We start from the raw sequence: 17,735 nt of genomic DNA on the forward strand, positions 1-17,735 counted from the left end.
GTGTTTCTGCTGTGGGAAAAACATGCGCACTTTGATGATACAGATTATAATTAACAAATTAGTAACATTATGTTTCTGGAGACAGAAGATCGAGGTCTTTAAATTATGTAAAATAAATGTCTGTTTCAGTAATAAATAAGTTATTAAATGCATGTTTATTTCTTTCTATATTCATATTTGCTCACTACTGTAGGTTCAGAAGGAGTATGGTAAGGGGGTCTCACATGAGTTTCAGCCTCATGTTTAATATTGATCATGTTTTCTTCTGCAAATTCACGGTGCAGATCAAGCGGCTTATTTCTTTCCTCCTTCCGGCGAACAGTTTGCACACAGGATTCTTGACTTTCTCTTCCTCTCTTCTCCTGCAGACGCTTTCTGTCAGACGCTGGTCGAGACCCTAGAAGAAACACCTAGCCTGCGCTACATCTGGAGCACCTTCAGGCCGCTGCTGCAGGGGAAGGTCCTCTTCACCCCCGACACCCCCGCTGCACACCTCCTGGTGAAAGAGGTACCAAACATTACTCATAATGAAAGAATGACAGGCACACTTACTTTATGTTTATTAAGGATCCCCAGTAGCTTTTGCTCTTGACACAAGCTACTCTTCCTGGGGTCCAACACTTAAAACAATACAACAACATTCAAGACATCATTCCTGACATCATTAACAACATTAACAACATCATCAACAATTTCCAACATCATCAACAATGTCATCCACTTTCAATATCAATCTCAGCCGAGGATGAGTGCACAAGACACCCACCAGCCCAAAGCATGAGATCAAATGAAATGATTTTTATTCTCAGAGTTTGAATGGGTTATTTATCCCAGCGGGAAATTGGGTTTCATGACAGTTGCTTCATTTAAGAATACAAATACAATCATTTCTATGAATATAAGAAGTTAGAGTAAAATGTGCAATAAAAGGATGAACAAAAAAACAATGTCTATTAAAATTAAAAAGTGATAAAAGATCAAATAAAATGAAATTAATGATATAAACATAAGAATGTAAGAAAAATGCAATACGAATAAGTATACATATTTGTATACAAATTTGAAGTAAAAATACAAAATAAAGAGATAAAGTAAAAATACGGTAAGAAGTTTAATATAGAAATATCTCTTAAGATTGATGGATTAATTGTGAATATCACGGTTAAAGAAGGTTTTTAGCATCTGATGGTTAACTCGCACTTGATAAATATGTGGACAGGCTGCTTGTGCTTCAAATGAGTACATTTAGAAAAAGCTAAAACACATTCTCCCGTTGAGTTGATGTATCTAATAATCTTCTGTAAACAGGATCAGTAATTGTGTGAAGAGCCTCCTGTGGGATAATACAAACTCTGGATGTCACACAGTTAGTTACCACCTGTGGTATACATGTGAATAAATAAGAATAAAGCGGTGCAATAGTTAGTCAGGAGCCTGTTGTGTGCTGGATGTAATGCATGACATGACATTCCTCCAAGATATTAGCATCATTTTGATAACTGCAGGAGCAAAACAAACATCCGGCAGTGGAGAGGATTTGTTTTCAGAATGCATAATGAGAAGGAGAGAAATGCTCACAGCGAGGGGCCCGGTGCTGGAGCAGGGGCCCTTCACATCTCACACACACACTGTTTACAAGTCAGTGTTCAGGGGTAAATAAGCCCATTTACATTCCTCAGCATGGGGAGGGGGGGTTGTTACAGGGAGCTCCTCAGGGATGATACTCTCAGCCTATAGAAGAGTCCCAGTGTGTGTTCAATCAGACGAAGGTGAGATTATTTATTGTTGAATATTGTTTTTTGTTTCAGGCAAACAGCACATTCAACGCCTTGGCCCAGCTGAGAGAGCTTGCTGAGTCCTGGGAGGAAGTCGGGCCCCGGCTCTACAGCTTCCTGCAGAACAGCTCTCAAGTCAACACAATACGGGTGAGTCTTTAATCACATAAGCACACATCATCTTTTTTTATTTTCTGTATTTGTAGGTACAAGTTCAGAGAATAATAAGCAGGAATCTGCAGGAAATAATCAAAACGTATTAAAACTGCGCCGTACAAATCGTAGAATCCGAGATTTGGGGAAACATTTTGCTTTTTGTCCAGAGTTTCAAGCACTCCGAACTTTTTTAATCATTTTAAAATGTTAAACATGTAACATGCACATTTTACGTCTTGTACTTTCTGCTCCAAATAAAAGAAACCCTAAAAAAGTGTGTTTTTAAAGGAAATGTAGGATCATTAACTTAGCATTAAACTGGAAATGGATCACTAAATAACTTCAACATGTCATTAGTGAGTTGTTTCTGTACATACAAAAAGGTCAAACAAGAATATCTGGTTTTAGGAAGCATTATTTGTTGGATAATTTCTTCGTTGTGCAAATTGACAGAAATGCATAATTTTCCCTTTCAATTTGTAAAATAGTTCCTCTTTTTCAAAACTGACTCAGAGGTTTCTCAGTGGCTCATTGGCACCGTTTCCTCTACACTTGACTGCACCTTCTAAAACACCCTCCTTCCCTGTGTTTTCTGCAGCTGAACTTTTGAATACAGAACAAACTCTAGAAGATCAGCTTCTTTTAAAACCACCTGGTATTTGTCTCCTTAAAAAAGGAGCTGCAGGTGAGACTATGCACATGTGGTGTATATACATTTGTCGCACCTTCTGTTAGGAATGAAAACGGAGGGAGGGAGGTAATTATGGATAAGTGCAGGATAATTTCCACCCTGGCAGAAAGGATTATCCACACAAGTAGAGGACATGGACTCTTCCCCCCTTCCCTCCCTTTCCTCTCCTTCCTCTCGCCGTATTTCCTTGACACTCACATTACTCCAGTGTCACTCCAAATGAGCTTATAGGCAGCTGCAGGGAGCACACACTGGAGCTCCATATAGCGTGGTATTCATTACCCTCGCCCTAACCTTTACACAAATGGGACCGCAATCCTCCTTTGTCTTCATTTTCTCCCCGCTCCCTCTCTCGCTGCACATCTCCGCATCGAGCTGGTGGCTCCGCAGGTTTGTCATCTTCTGAGGTTCCTCAAGGTCACAGACACATTTTACATTGATGGACCAATTACCATCAACAGTACAGACACTGTGTTTGAGCGAGGAGATCCGGAGAGAAGGACATGCTGTGTGCAGAGGCAACGTGAGTGTGCCTTTTTAGATCTTGTTTACACGCGAAGGTGCTTTTACAGTGGTGGCAGGGACGGTCGTTTTGTTCTTCAGGTCCCAACAATTCTACTGAAGCTTCCAAAAATAAGATATCTGCAAATAAAAAGCAGAATTTGTCGGTAACAGGACGAGATTTTAGTGTCATTTGTAGTCTGAGTAATATCGACTAATCCCAGGCGTTGATTTAATGCAAGTATATGCTCTCTGTGGAGGGCAAGGGAGGGACTTTCCCCCTGTTTTATGCACTTAGGAAGTCATTTCCACAAAGTTTTTAAAGTCAATGATTTACCAAATGTAATCAAGATGATACTTTTTGTAATAATAGAGTAACCCCAAGTTAAAAGCCACATCTGGAAGCCACAGGACAAGAGTTTCTGATCCTTTTTAGTCTTTTTTTGGTCAGAGTCAAATCAACCAATCATGTTGCAGGCTTTGGTTGGAGACAGGTGAACAATCCTCCTGAAGGGCAACTGAGGCTAATGCTACATGCACGCTTTATTTCCTTTCAATCATTGTTTATCAAATCAAGTTTTATTTATATAGCACCTTTATAAACTATTTTTGGTCGAGCCAAAGTGCTGTACATATAATAAAAATAGCCTACAGTAGAGACACTTTACAGCTAATAGAACAGCACAGTTTGTTCAGAATATCAGTATGACCCTCTATCCTTAGACCCTCACATCGTACAAGGAAAAACTTCCGGAGAAAACCCCACAGTTTAAAGGGAAAACAATGGGAGAAACCTCAGGGAGAGCAACAGAGGAGGGTGTTTAACCTCAGGCTCTATGTCTAAAATAAAACAATACTATATATATATATATATATATGTATATATGTACAGTAGGTAGATTAATCCTTGTAAGGGAGGAAACAAATGTATTTAAAGACCTTTAAAAACACATATTTTTGACATGTCATGTCCTTAACATAGCTTCCACTGTGACGGATGGAGCAAGTTTTTTAAAGGGCATATGCAGCTGAGAGATTTCCTAATTTGACACCCAGTCCTGAGGATATGAATAATACCATCCGAAGTGTTGACACTGAAATGCCACTGAGCACCCGGGCCAGAATATTTCTCAATCTCAGAGTTTCATACTTTAGAGGCCGGAAATCCCTGCTGAGGTACAGCGCACTTACTTTATATCGGAACATAGAAAAAACTGTATATTTCAATAGGCATAGGTTATGAGAAGTTAGTGATCACTCTTTAATTGTTTATTTAGATTATATTCAACCTTATTGTCATTGCACAGAGTACAAGGAAATGCAGTTTGCATCCAACCAGAAAGTCAAAATAGTATGAGGTTACAGTATAAACACATTGATTACACTACCACAAATGTTGCAAATGTGAGGCAAGGTGCAGACACTGTAAATATATCCACTGCAGGAAATGCTAGCATTCACTGTAGGGCCGCACAATTTGGAAAATAATAACTCATTGCAGTCATTTAGAATGATTTTGCAATTGCCATATGTTTTGAAGTATCAGAGTAAGATATCAAAATGGTCTTGATGTTATTTATTGAAGAAATTATGTACAAAAACAAAGATATGTTATAATAGTATATAGAAAATAAACATTAGGCCGGGACTCCTCTGCAGCAATGCATTACCTTTCCATATTTGTATTTTACTAAGTACTGTGCTTACTGCAATTTGGTTATTGCTTCACTCCATATTGCAATATCATGTCTGTTATGTACACTTTATTTAGTTAGTGTGGTCCTATTCATGAACATACTTTATTTGCATGCATGTTCTCACTATTATGTCCCTGCAGGTTGAACATACTGTACATTTGTACTGTATTCTGTACATGAGCACTTCTGGAATAATTGTAGCACAGTGTCATCTATCTCAGTGCTCCTAATTAACGCTGCAGCAGAATGACTATCACAGCTGACCTCCATGCTTCCTCTTCTGAAGCAGCTCGTCGTGTTCTCACCACAATTAAAAATCCCTTTGACATCAGGCGTTGCTGGGGAATCCGGTGTTTGCCGCTGTGTTGGATCAGCGCCTAGACAGCACGGTGTGGACGTCCAAGCAGCTCACCAACTTCCTGTACAACGGGCCCCCGGAGGACCGCCCCCCCGGCATGCCCCCCAACGACTGGAGAAACGTTTACAACGCCACCACCGACATCCTGAAGCTGCTCTCCAACTTCCTGGGCGTGAGTCTTTTTTTCTTCTTCTGTGCTTTTATTAAATGCTCCTGCTGCATCGGAGAGATGGGGAAAATAGCCTTTTCTCTGACATGTCAAATATAATTCTCCCTGGTGAGGAAATCGGTGACTCATATTTTCCCTGGCCCCCTGAAATGACCCAGGTGAGTTCTCTGGTTGGATTTGGCTTTAAAAATAAGTTCATGTAACCTTTTTTAAAGTGCTCTCTTTTTAAAGTGCTCTCTTTCAGTGGCAAAATACGTTTTAAAATCCCAATTAATCGACTTTTTCCCCTCAGTTGTTGGGTTATTTAAAAAGCATCCAGAGGAATCAACTAAACCAGCAACTTGTCGTCTTTAGCGCAGAGCTTTTTGTGCCTTTTGTTGCTGTTTTTTTTTTAATCTCCTGCTTTGGTGTTATTCTCATTAAAGTTTAATGTCCTTGACTTGAAAACTGTCGAAACATCTGTCACAACAACACAGCTTCCATGATCATCAAAAAAAAATACATTGTTATGTGCCTGACTACAGTGAGTCTGTAGGAGAACACACACACACACACACACACACACACACACACACACACACACACACACACACACACACACACACACACACACACACACACACACACACACACACACACACACACACACACACACACACACACACACACACACACACACACACACACACACACACACACAACAGTGATGTATTGATCCCTGGTACAATCTCCACAGAAACTCTTCTTCTCCCTGTGTGTGCATATACACATATACACACACGCTTTAATATAAATCTACAGGCAGGTAAGATGGCAGCTTGGGTTGAACATACTCGCCCAATGAAGTTCCAACTTAATTAAATCTATTTTCTGCACTTATACAAAATGCATCGCTCAGAACTGACTCCAGGACGATGACATTATTATACAGCCTGTACTGTGTGTTTCAAGTCAACACATCTGCAGAAATACAGAGTGTCTTCCAGTCGAGGGCTTAATATGACACACTGTCAGCACTACTGATGTAAAGGTTACGTGCAAAACACTAATATAGTTGAGTAAATGAAGCCTTATATAAACGAGTTTCTGCTAGAGAGCATATAAAAATCAGTCACATGTTCATATGCATCACTGATCTTACTGACAAACAATGCCTCCTTCGAGAGAGCGTGCTGTGTCTACATTTGTTCAATACTAGTTAGCCTGTTGCTAATAGGTGCCTGAAAGGAGAAATGTGTGTCCTTGAATTAATACATACTAGCAATTTAATAACTATCTGAGTCCATGTTCTGATTGGCTGAAGAACCCTCTGCTTTTATATCACAAGCTTAAATGACCTTTAAGACTCCTCAATGTACAAGTCACACCCATTCATACAGAGGAAGAGGCTGTCACACAAGGTGACACCCTAAAAAATCCTCCCATTGAAATGCAACCGCACTACGTAACAGCCACAATCACCCTAGGGTTAAGATATTGAGATGGTGGAATCTATTTAATGAAAAATGGACATAAGGTTAGTAAATGCAGCATTACCATTACTAGATTCAGATGACACTGCCCTAATGCTTCTTTTTTTTGTTTTGAGAAAATATATATTCCTTTTGAGTATGGTGTCATTATATTTATGATAACTGTCTCAAAAACATGCAAATATTAGTGAAAGATTGAAAAAGTATTGCTGTGGTGTTGCATGTTACTGGACTGTGATGGTTTTAATACACTAAAGGTTTTCCTAAAATAAGACTTTATATGTTGAATTGTTACACCTGTATTATGAAATGTATCATTGCGCCAGACTTAAAAATACACAATAAAAAGGTTGCATTGCACTATAGTAATATTTAGTAACAGGCAACATATGTTAAAATATCTGATTTCAATAGAAAAGTCCCAGTCTACAGAAGTTATTTTACGAACTGGAAACATATCTTTGTTTGGTACAGATTCTCTATAGTAATCACACCATGAATATCTCTCAATAGTTATGACAATAAAGAGGCTACAAATGGTCATATCCTAATTGCAGTATCAGTGAAAATAAGTACCAACAAGTTATTTTGTCCAACTCCTGCAGCCTGGATTATGATCCATATGTTTCGCTCAGCTCTGTCCAAACTGTGTGACCGTTATAACTGAGGGATGCTGCTGCTGCTGTGATATTTTGTTTACCGCTGCAGCTTGATATAGCTCAGAGAGGGGGGGGTCCTGGGGGAGAGATGATAAAACTGTTGCAGCGGCCGGGCTGTGTGGACAGCTGTCAGGTGAGACTGCCTCCCAGAATGCCTTGCTCATTATCCTTTCATGAAGCCGGGACGAGTCTGCAGATCGAGGCTGTATCTCATTTGTTGTCTCTGCTGAAGCCCAAAACATGTCCCCCCGCCCTCTGGCAGCGCCACATAATTTGGATCTCTGTTAGTCTGAGTGATGCTTTTCTCTAAATATCCATCTGCCATTCTGTCAGGGAGTCCGTGCATAACTCTGCTTTATCCCCTTTTCTGTTGATTTGTATGAAACCTGCTTAATCTGTCATTTGTGGTACCTCTGTTGGCAGTGTTTGGACCTCAATAAGTTTGAGGCGGTCCCCACTGAGAGCCGTCTGTTGAGCAGAGCACAGGAGCTCCTGGAGAACGAGACGTACTGGGCCGGGTTGGTGTTTGAGAACCTGCAGCCCAACGCCAGCCTCCTCCCGCCCTACGTCAAGTACAAAATCCGTATGGACATCGACGAGGCCGAGGGCACCACCAACATAAAGGAAAGGTGTGTGACTGAACCTCTCGAATCAGAAACATCCTGCTTCTGTTTTTACTCTCTCTGATTTGACACATTTCAAATTGTGTATAACGAGAAGACAATTTGATTGTGTGCGTCTGAATGCTTCCGTTAACAAGTAGGAAAAGAAACGGTATCAATTAATACTTTATTGCCATCAGTATCACTTAAGGGGTTATCCTCTAAAGCTGTGGATTTAGAATTAGTGTTGCTATGATTTTAAAGGTAAGACTCTAAGAATTTTTTATTTCTTCAAGCAACCAGCAACTTTTCAAAGTATTCCTTTTAATCCCTAACATGAAGAATTCTGGATGTTTCTGATGTTTTCTTTTGTCTTTGAAAGTTTCCTGTGTGACATGTCTCCTCTATAAACCTCCTGGCAGTGTTTCTGACTGCTTCTAGTTTACCCTTTGCCGAGACGGATCATGGTGTTTCTTTTTTAATAAGGTCGTGGTCTCCGGGGGCCCGGGACAACCCCCTTAACGACCTGCGCTACATCTGGGGAGGCTTCTCCTACCTGCAGGACATGATGGACCACGGCATCATCCGGGCGCACACCCCCAGCACGCAGCCGCTTGGGGTGTTCGCTCAGCAGATGCCCTACCCGTGCTACGTGGATGACGGGTGAGTACAGAGCCGCTATCTGACAGCCGTGTGATTAGCGCCAGAGGAAGGAGGCATTACAGCAATAAAACAGTGCGCTCTCCGGGGAGGTGCCACTCACCGCCGCCACGTACATGAGTTATAGTCTGATCAGTCACTTAGGCCTTCAGATTTCCCCGCGGAAACTTCCTCTTATTTGTCTGGCGTACATTTCTTTAATATCCGATCGCAGAGGAGGGGCAGAGGTAGAGGACTGCTGTAATAATGTCACTGTAATAAAAATGTAACAGGAGAGTGGAATCATTAAGGGTCAGCGAGGGGAAAGGAATGAAAGAGATACTATTGATTTGAGTCAAACCACAGGAAATTCCTGAATAGTTGATGGATGCTGAATTATTTACGCAACCACGGCGAGTCCCTAGCTTCCTCTCGTTTCTGCGGCATTTTATCCTAGACAAAATGAGAGCAAGATTCTCCTCTGATATCATGTTGGACACACACACACACACACACACACACACACACACACACACACACACACACACACACACACACACACACACACACACACACACACACACACACACACACACACACATACACATACACATACACACACACACACACACACACGCGCGCACGCGCACACACAACGGCGTATCACTCTTAATCTTCCTCAGATTTCCTCAGTGTGTGGAAATGACTCCCATCCACACACAACATTATGATCTCCATTAATAAAGGGGAAAGCCCATCCAGAGGAAAAGATAATTACCAAGGAGATGTAAGTCCGACAACACAACACGCCCCTTCCAGAAGACACTGAATATCCTCTCCCTGTGGGGGAAACGCACAATCAGAGATTAGAGAGAGCTCATTTAAAAATCTGATTTGCTTTGGATCACACAGAATCTGCAGAACAGGTTATTTGGATAAACATATTCTACAGACACATGACTTCAGATTGAAGATGCATTTGAACCGATGTGAATTGAATATTAATATTGATTTAATTCACATCTATGGCGCACTTTCTGTCGGGTATATATTTCCATTGCTGCTTAAAGATGTAATGCTATGCACTTCATGCTTCAGCTGCGTTTTAAACCTTGTTAAATGCACATATTTCAATCGTGTGCACTTGGTTTGGCATGCATGGTAGGAGCACAGTTTCAGAAGTACTAATTGAAGGATGTTAAAATAAATATTGCACCCTGTGGAGGTGTTTAAATCTGAGCAGTGTTGGCACTTTGTATTACCCAAAGCAATGAATCCTTCCATCTTGAAGTCAGGGAGTACTCTCACCCACATTGTATCAGCTGCATCGACAGGTGCAGCTCATTGTCACGATTAAATCCGCTTATTTGCCTCGTCTTCCTAACACAAAGGATTCATTACTACAGAAGATAAATTGGAGTTGCGGCCGCGACACCATTGGGTCTTCCTCCTGCAAAGCGGTTTGGGCATTTCTATTAATGATTAACACTTTTTAAAATGGCTATTTCATTCATAAATAATACACAGAGCGGAAACAGATAAAGAAAAGATGCATGATGGGAAAACCTCTGTGGTCATTATTTTACACTTAAAGTGGCCATATTCTGCGTTTTGTGGTTTTCCCTTTCATGTAGTGTGTTATATAGGTTTGTGTGCATGTTAATGGTCTTCTCCACCCCCCACCCCTATCATTTGAACATTATATCATGGAGACGTGTCCGAGTAGAGGCTCTAAATACTTATATGAACCTGAGCATGACAAGAACATGTCCCCTTGAAGAAGGAATAGAGATTTTGCTTCAGGTATAACTTGACCATACCATAGCATCAAGTTACTTTATTAGTTTAAAATGCTCTTACCATCTGAAAAATGTGAGAAATATCATACATGCAAATACTCTTAATAGAAGAGTTGGACACATGAAAATATGGTTGCAGTCACAGTTCTTGGCAAAAGGAAGTTTATTCATTTTGGACACGGCAGGTCGTTTTTCGACAGTTGTTGAAATATTTAGCACTTAGCTCAGAAAACTGTTATTAGTTTGCCATCCTTTATCATCTCACAGAAACAATATTTCCTCCTCTCTGATAAACTTTGAGGCCGTACTATCTGCTCTGACCTGGACGCTCGTCATCACGCCCGCCTCGGAGATGATTTCCTCTTTTGTGCGTTGCTCATTTCCTCCTCTCTGCAACGCGATGAGCTTCGAACAATCTGAGCTTCTTCAACACCACTGACCCTGCTGGCATTTCCAGCCGCAGATAACCAAGCGGTGTTGGCGTCCTCGGTCTTCATACTCACATTGAACACAGAGATGATAATGATGGGAGGGATAAAGCTTGACCCCTGCAAGGCCGACAGCTCATAAACGGCTCTTTATCAGCGGCCCCCTGCCCACGGAGGATGAATCAGAGCATCTCTTGTTAGGAACTGAGGCTGTGCTGCACATCAGACGCTTGGTGTGAGATCTGAGGCTGCTTTCAGAGACACGCGATGCAGGCTGCGGTGGGCGTGAGCTCGGTTCAGGATGAGAGAGGGGGTATTCTGTGCACCATGATCAGAAGGTAATTAACCTCATGTGTGCACTGCTTGCACTCAGAGTGGGTGACATGTTGGAGCATATTTGGGACATCTGAAGCTCATAACAAGCTTAAATCAGCTGTTTCATGCCTTGGGCTCGGTGCAGAAGTGATGCACAGGAGGGACAATGTTCCTGGAAAAAAGGCGTATCATCTACTGCAAATACAGCTTTATAAAGAGTGTTTATCCATGCTGATATTAGAGAATAATAGGGATATACATGTTTATTTGGATGCTTAATGGTCACAATGCTGGCGATGTGTAGCCTATCAACAGGTTGATCACAAAAGCCGGACGTTTATCTTTGTTCATTTCTCGGTTTAATCAATAAGCCCATAAAGCTCTGGTGGATCTATGATTAAATGTAGAATAATTTTTCACTAGAAAATATGGATAAAGATATTTAAATACTTACTCAGTTTGTGCTACACTTGATGCCTTCATGTTTTTTTTAATTTGATCTGATATTGCAGTCATCATTATTTTAATTTATATTATTTATGTAAGGCTGATTTTCAATGTGTATTAAGCTCTTTCTCCAAACGTTGCCTCCCTGTTATAAATATGAGGTTTCAAACAACAAAGGACTCTTTATCCCTTAACCACAAGTTCCTTGAGCAATCATTTCTAGCAGCATATTGAATAATAAAGTCTGCTCCCTTCAATGAGTGCCCGTCTGCAGCCAGCAGGTATTTTTGGTATATCTGCTCAGAATGAGATTTCTTTAGAATAGCCCTCCGTCCTGTGGGAGTCTGCTCTCTCCTCTCTCGTCTTTATTTCCTGAGAATCAGTCCTCCAGCGTCCCTAAATGTAGGTCAGGCTGTTGATGTTAACACAGACCTGCAGGGACTTTTATTACTTAAGCACCTCGATCGATCAGCGATGTATAATTCAGGAGCATCTGGTGGCAAGGTTGTCAGTGTCAGACACGCCGTGCATCACTGATCCCCCACCACCTATCGTCTGTCAGCTGTTACATAGATGTTATCGAGATAAACCCTTAATTAGCATTCAACCTGATGCTTTCACAACTAGAGGTGCTAAGGTAGCTTTATTTGCCAAATCATATTGATTTCAAGTTTCCAGACTCAGAGGCACTTTTCTTCTGCTTCTAATCTCGTAACAGATTGTGGTTTTAGTCGCTCTGGGTCTGGAAACTCTGTGCCATCCTGCAGCTAATCAAGTCCTCGTTTGAAAGTGATCCATCCCTCGAGGGCCGGGGAAGTGTCCTCCAAAAAGAGTCTGTCTTTCTCTCTTTGAAATGAACTTCCTCTGGCTTTCACTGGAACTCACTTCATCTCTTTGGTGTGTTTGCACTTACTGACAAACCTCTCCATGCAAAACATTATTTTCATAATACATCATATCATTATGAGTGAATTGGCTTCCAGAAATATTGTCCACGTGAATAAAAGCAGTCACAGTAGGAGACTACAAAGATCAATTTGAAAAGGAAACGTATTTGAAAATAAATGAGGGCAAGGCAAGTTTATTTATATAGCACCTTTCAACACAAGGCAATTCAAAGGGCAAATTAAATGACTGATTCAAAATGGCCGTCTCTTACGTTGGCCCAAAACACAAATGTGCCAACAGACATGGAAATTAAGAAACATCTGCACAAACTTGATGAAAAATGTGCAGCGTTTACTAAAAGCTTGCATAAACAAAACACTGCAAACACAACGGAAACCAGGGGTCACTAAAAAGGGACGCACACAGCTGGGACCGGAGTGCTTGTGGATATTCTGTGATAATAAAGTTTGCTAGCTGTCACAGTTCTTTTAATGTGATTGCATGATTCCTTCCCGTATTATTGCAGATCTGCTGTAAGCTAGCTCGCTACAGTACAAACTAACCTAGTCAAATATACTGCCGAAACCAATACAACTATGAGAACAGAGACAGTTGGCCAACTTTATAATCCCTTCTAGTGTCGCTTGTTTTCCGTTGAGTTTTGAACTTCTTTATGTTTCGTCATGTTGGTGAAGAAGTTTCTCCTTTTGCATGTTTTTTGGTCGTATTTGTGTTTTTGAATTTTTATTAAACTGCAGCATTTTTCCTGATGGAAATGTTTGGGGCCGCTATAGCACATTTGCACCTGTTGGCCACCGTAGACTTCTGCAAAAAGAAAACAAATCTGCAAGTTTAAGAGCAATTAAATGGGATACGATGCAATAAGGCCTTAGCCATAATTAAAAGAGAAAGTAGTTTCATGAAAGTGCTGGACGTGTGCTTAGGTGTTAAATAGCATTTACTTTGTGTCTCTGTGTGTGTGAGAGCTTTGCCTGCATTACACAGTCAGTATTTATGGAATACAAGCACAGTGAGATGTAAAAATCTATACTTTGTCAAAATCTATTTGGTGTCTCTCCTTCACTGTCTAATAAAGCACAGGAAGCACTTTGTTATATTGCCTGGGGAGAAGATATTGACATGGCATTTTGGTGGCATTATGAATCTGGTTTAATATCGCCTCATTGTGTAGTAACAGCCTCCGATCATACATCACGTCTGGCAGCGCTGCAGCACTAAATGTTTGATTGAGCTGATGCACCAGGTTTATGAAGGTTAGCTCAGCGTGACGATAAAAACGCCTCGCAGGCAGCGAGTCCGCGGATACGACTCCATCGTCTCCATCGTCTCCATCGTCCCTCACGCTGAAAACATTAGAAAATGATTCTCTCTTCCTAACCTGAGCACGTACAGGGTAATATTGCAAAAGACAACCTTTAAAATAAAGTAAGCGTGTAAAAAGCTGATTCTCTTTTTGTTTAGGGCCATTATCTTTATTATCAATTCATCTTTATTTCCCCTCAAATGTTGTAAAATAGTAAAAAGCTCATCAAACTCACCGTTAGCCCAAGGTGATGCGGCAATGTCTCTGTGCTGTTGATACTTTTCAGCATTTAAGTTCATCTAAGACATGAATATGAACCTGGCATTCTGGTATGGCCTGTATAAATGGCGGCCATCTTTGACCAAACGTGTCTGATTCCAGCTGTAACTTTGTTTATCTATGAAATTAACATGTTTGACCCCATCTGAACATGTGAGCTTTTTGTCTTACTTTCTCACGCCAATTACTTCCAAACTTAAAAAATAGACACAGAGGCATTTCAGGACCTTTTATTGCCTTGTTGCTTCACCTCTCTGCTGCTCTGTCCAGCTTCATCCAGAACATCGGAGGCATCCTTCCCATGTTCCTGGTGCTGGCCTTCATGTACACCGTGTGCATGATCATCAAAGACCTGGTGCTGGAGAAGGAGCTCCGCCTGAAGGAGGTGCTGCGCGCTGTGGGCATTCAGAACGGCGCCCTGTGGGCCGCTACGTTCTTGGAGAGCATTGTTCTGCTCACGGTGCCATGTGCTCTCATAAGCATCATGGTGAAGGTCAGTGGAGAGGAGACACTCAGCACAGATGCCCAAACACAAAGCATGCAGTGTCAATATAATGCTCAAAGCTAGCCACTTGTTTTGCACTAAAGGTCTACTATTTCATTGACTTTTGAAGAAGTATAACATCTTTATAATGCATAAAATAATTTTGATTTAAAGTGGACACAACAGGTGAATAAATAAATAAATAAAATGTAATGAATATATATCACAAGTTCAGTATTTACATTAACTTATGTTATTTTAAATATGCAAATATATCATTATCTAACGCTAACTTTAGTCAAACAAATAGACAAAGTTAGTCAAATGAACTCCTAAATATGGATTTAGGATGTTTTTGTTTCCTCTAAGATACATGCATCCAATACTTTTTTGTCACATTTGACCCTTTGACAAAGTATAGCCACTTATTTTTCATAAATGTCCATTTTGGAGAGTTATAACACCAACAAAGCTGAATCGTTGTGTATTGAAACGTTGAATTTGAGAGGGACACTACAGGGAGTAATAGTGAAACTTCCCCTTTTGATAATTTACATTTAAGAGATTTTTTATTTATGAAATGTTTTGTTAAAATATGCAAGAACGAAGAACTCTACAGAAAGTCAGAGTTGTATTTCCTGTAGTCTGAGAAGCAGGGAAATATAAATCTGCTGCTCTGGACAGAGGATTGTTCATGCTTTGTGTTTTGGTATTTTTCGCTGTTATTAATCATTACCAATTAATGAGCACAGAATCAAATCATTACCCTTAATTCTTCAAATCAGCCTCTTCAGTGTAATTAATTGAGCATGGAAGCAACACTGCAATTAAGTCAAATTAATATCACTGCTTCGTTTTTGCCCTTTTATTTCCTCTAATTGCATCACTTCTTCTTCTTTGGTGCTTCATATCATTGGAGGACTGAATGACATGAAAATGCATTTTCTCCCGCTCTAGTTTTGCACCTTTTACATCCCGTATGTTCATAACTTGAATATACACGGCTCTGATTTGTGAGAAAAAGTAGGATGAATGTACTCCTGGGTTATGTGTCAGAGATATAGCCAAACAAGATTAATATTTCCTTTTCCCGTGCTGACTAAAAGAAAAGTCTGATAGTAGATATATTTCTGCAGCCTTTGAGCTCATGCATAATATACGCACGCAGGCCGAACAGTGAAGAACAATAGTGAAGACGAGCAAGGCTATCTGAGCTTCATCACGCTCATGATGCATAATACAGTCGAGCGCGATCATCTAATGCTCCTAACATCATCCATCACTGCACAAACTTTGAGAAAAAAAATCACAGAAAATGTGACCAACATTAAGTCTTATTACTTGAACACGTTGTAGTTGTTTCAAGTTGCATGCAGTATTATTATTATTATTATTATTATTATTATTATTATTATTATTGCAGCACATCCTTCAGCTCCTTGTTCTGAAGTGTTGTAAACGACATAAAAAGGATTGTTATTCTCGATCGGCCTAATCAATTTTTTGCAGTTTAATTAGGAAATGCGGCTGGCAAATAAAATGATATTTGAACAGCTGGGTGAAATGTAATTTCCCATCAGCATGATGTGTTTGGAGCCATCAGCCGTTTGTAAACATTAACAACAATAAATTGAGTTAGAGCAGAGCCTTGGAGGATGTGTATTCAGATCACAGGCCCGCTCTAAGTGATCATTTCACAGCCATTCTCATCGCATTAATAATAATAGCAAATCAAAAGGCAATTATCATAAAGCTGTATCTGGATTAGGTGTGACAACAAACGCTTCTGTCACCGACACCTGATCCCGTGCACTCGGTCTCTTCTGTTATAGCATTGTTCTGGAATCAGTTTTTATTAATAACCAACAGATCACTGAGGATCAACAACGCACACGCACGCACGCACGCGCACACACACACACACACACACACACACACACACACACACACACACACACACACACACACACACACACACACACACACACACACACACACACACACACACACACACACGCGCTGCAGGGTGTCCTTGTTTTGACACATCCTCCAAATGCTTTGAAACTCATTAAAATGTGATGAATTAGTCGTGCACAACAACAGAGACCTCCTCTGTGTTATTGACGTGTCATCAATCACTCAAGCACACAGGACTAAAACTAATTAATGCAATTAGACGCTATTGATCCAGAAATGTGAGGCTGCTAGAACATTACATTTACTTTCAAACTTAAAATCCCATTCCTCTCCCACACACCCCCCTGCGTCAAGTGCAGACACAGTTCCAACAACATGCCTACATACATTCAGAAGTTGTGTTTGTACATTTTAAGGTTTTCTTTTTATCAGCACTGTGGTGAGAAGTGTGTCAGTTTCCTCCTGGTGCGCCTAACACCATGTGTGTCTGAATGCCTCTCCTCTGGACAAGGAAATCAGCAGGAGGATCATGGAGATGTGACTGCACGCAGAGATCATTACAATCAGGAAGCTTATGGATGTGATGAGATCTCAGCCAGGAGATGCAGTCTGCACAGCGAAGCCTCTCTGTGACAGCAGTGATAATCAATATGATCTATATGAACATACAGTAGGATCAAATGAGCATGTAGATCAAATGTGGCTTTACACAGCGGTCAGGCATATTTCAGTGTCTTTTTTGTATAACTTTTAAAATATGAAACAGCCACAGGAGAAAAAACATAACGCAAGTGCTGTTAAAGGAGAGATGAAAACAAAACCTGGAGACAAAATGAATAAATAATGAACACAAATTATATATGATTATATTATATTATTATTAAAATATAATGATTAGGACACATAACTTTAGATGTAATCTTCAAGCTGGCAGAAAACAAATATGCATCAGCAGCCATACTCCAGACCCAGGTTTATGTTGCTTCTGATGTGCAATGCCTACATGTACCAGGATGCATTGCAAGCCTAACAAGTCTAGGAGTTACAGCAGGCTAATATATAAACTACAGATGAGCCGCTAACATTAACAAACTATGTAAGGTAATGAATCGTTAACGGTATTGCACATGAGCAT

The 17,735-nt window shown here is 40.5% G+C and overlaps 1 protein-coding gene across 1 annotated transcript in view; it reads left to right on the plus strand.

Moving 5' to 3' along the window:
• The window catches only part of LOC307032138 (phospholipid-transporting ATPase ABCA1), a 122,104-nt gene that overhangs the window by 22,887 nt on the left and 81,482 nt on the right, over positions 1-17,735 (plus strand). The window contains exons 10-15 of the mRNA XM_079669919.1: positions 369-508; positions 1,809-1,925; positions 5,153-5,350; positions 7,902-8,107; positions 8,567-8,743; positions 14,470-14,692. Of these exons, the coding sequence (XP_079526045.1) occupies positions 369-508; positions 1,809-1,925; positions 5,153-5,350; positions 7,902-8,107; positions 8,567-8,743; positions 14,470-14,692 (1,061 nt within the window). The remainder of the gene's footprint in view (positions 1-368; positions 509-1,808; positions 1,926-5,152; positions 5,351-7,901; positions 8,108-8,566; positions 8,744-14,469; positions 14,693-17,735) is intronic.

The sequence above is a fragment of the Notothenia rossii genome (genome assembly GCF_949606895.1).
Source record: "Notothenia rossii genome assembly, chromosome: 3".
Classification (NCBI taxonomy): domain Eukaryota; kingdom Metazoa; phylum Chordata; class Actinopteri; order Perciformes; family Nototheniidae; genus Notothenia; species Notothenia rossii.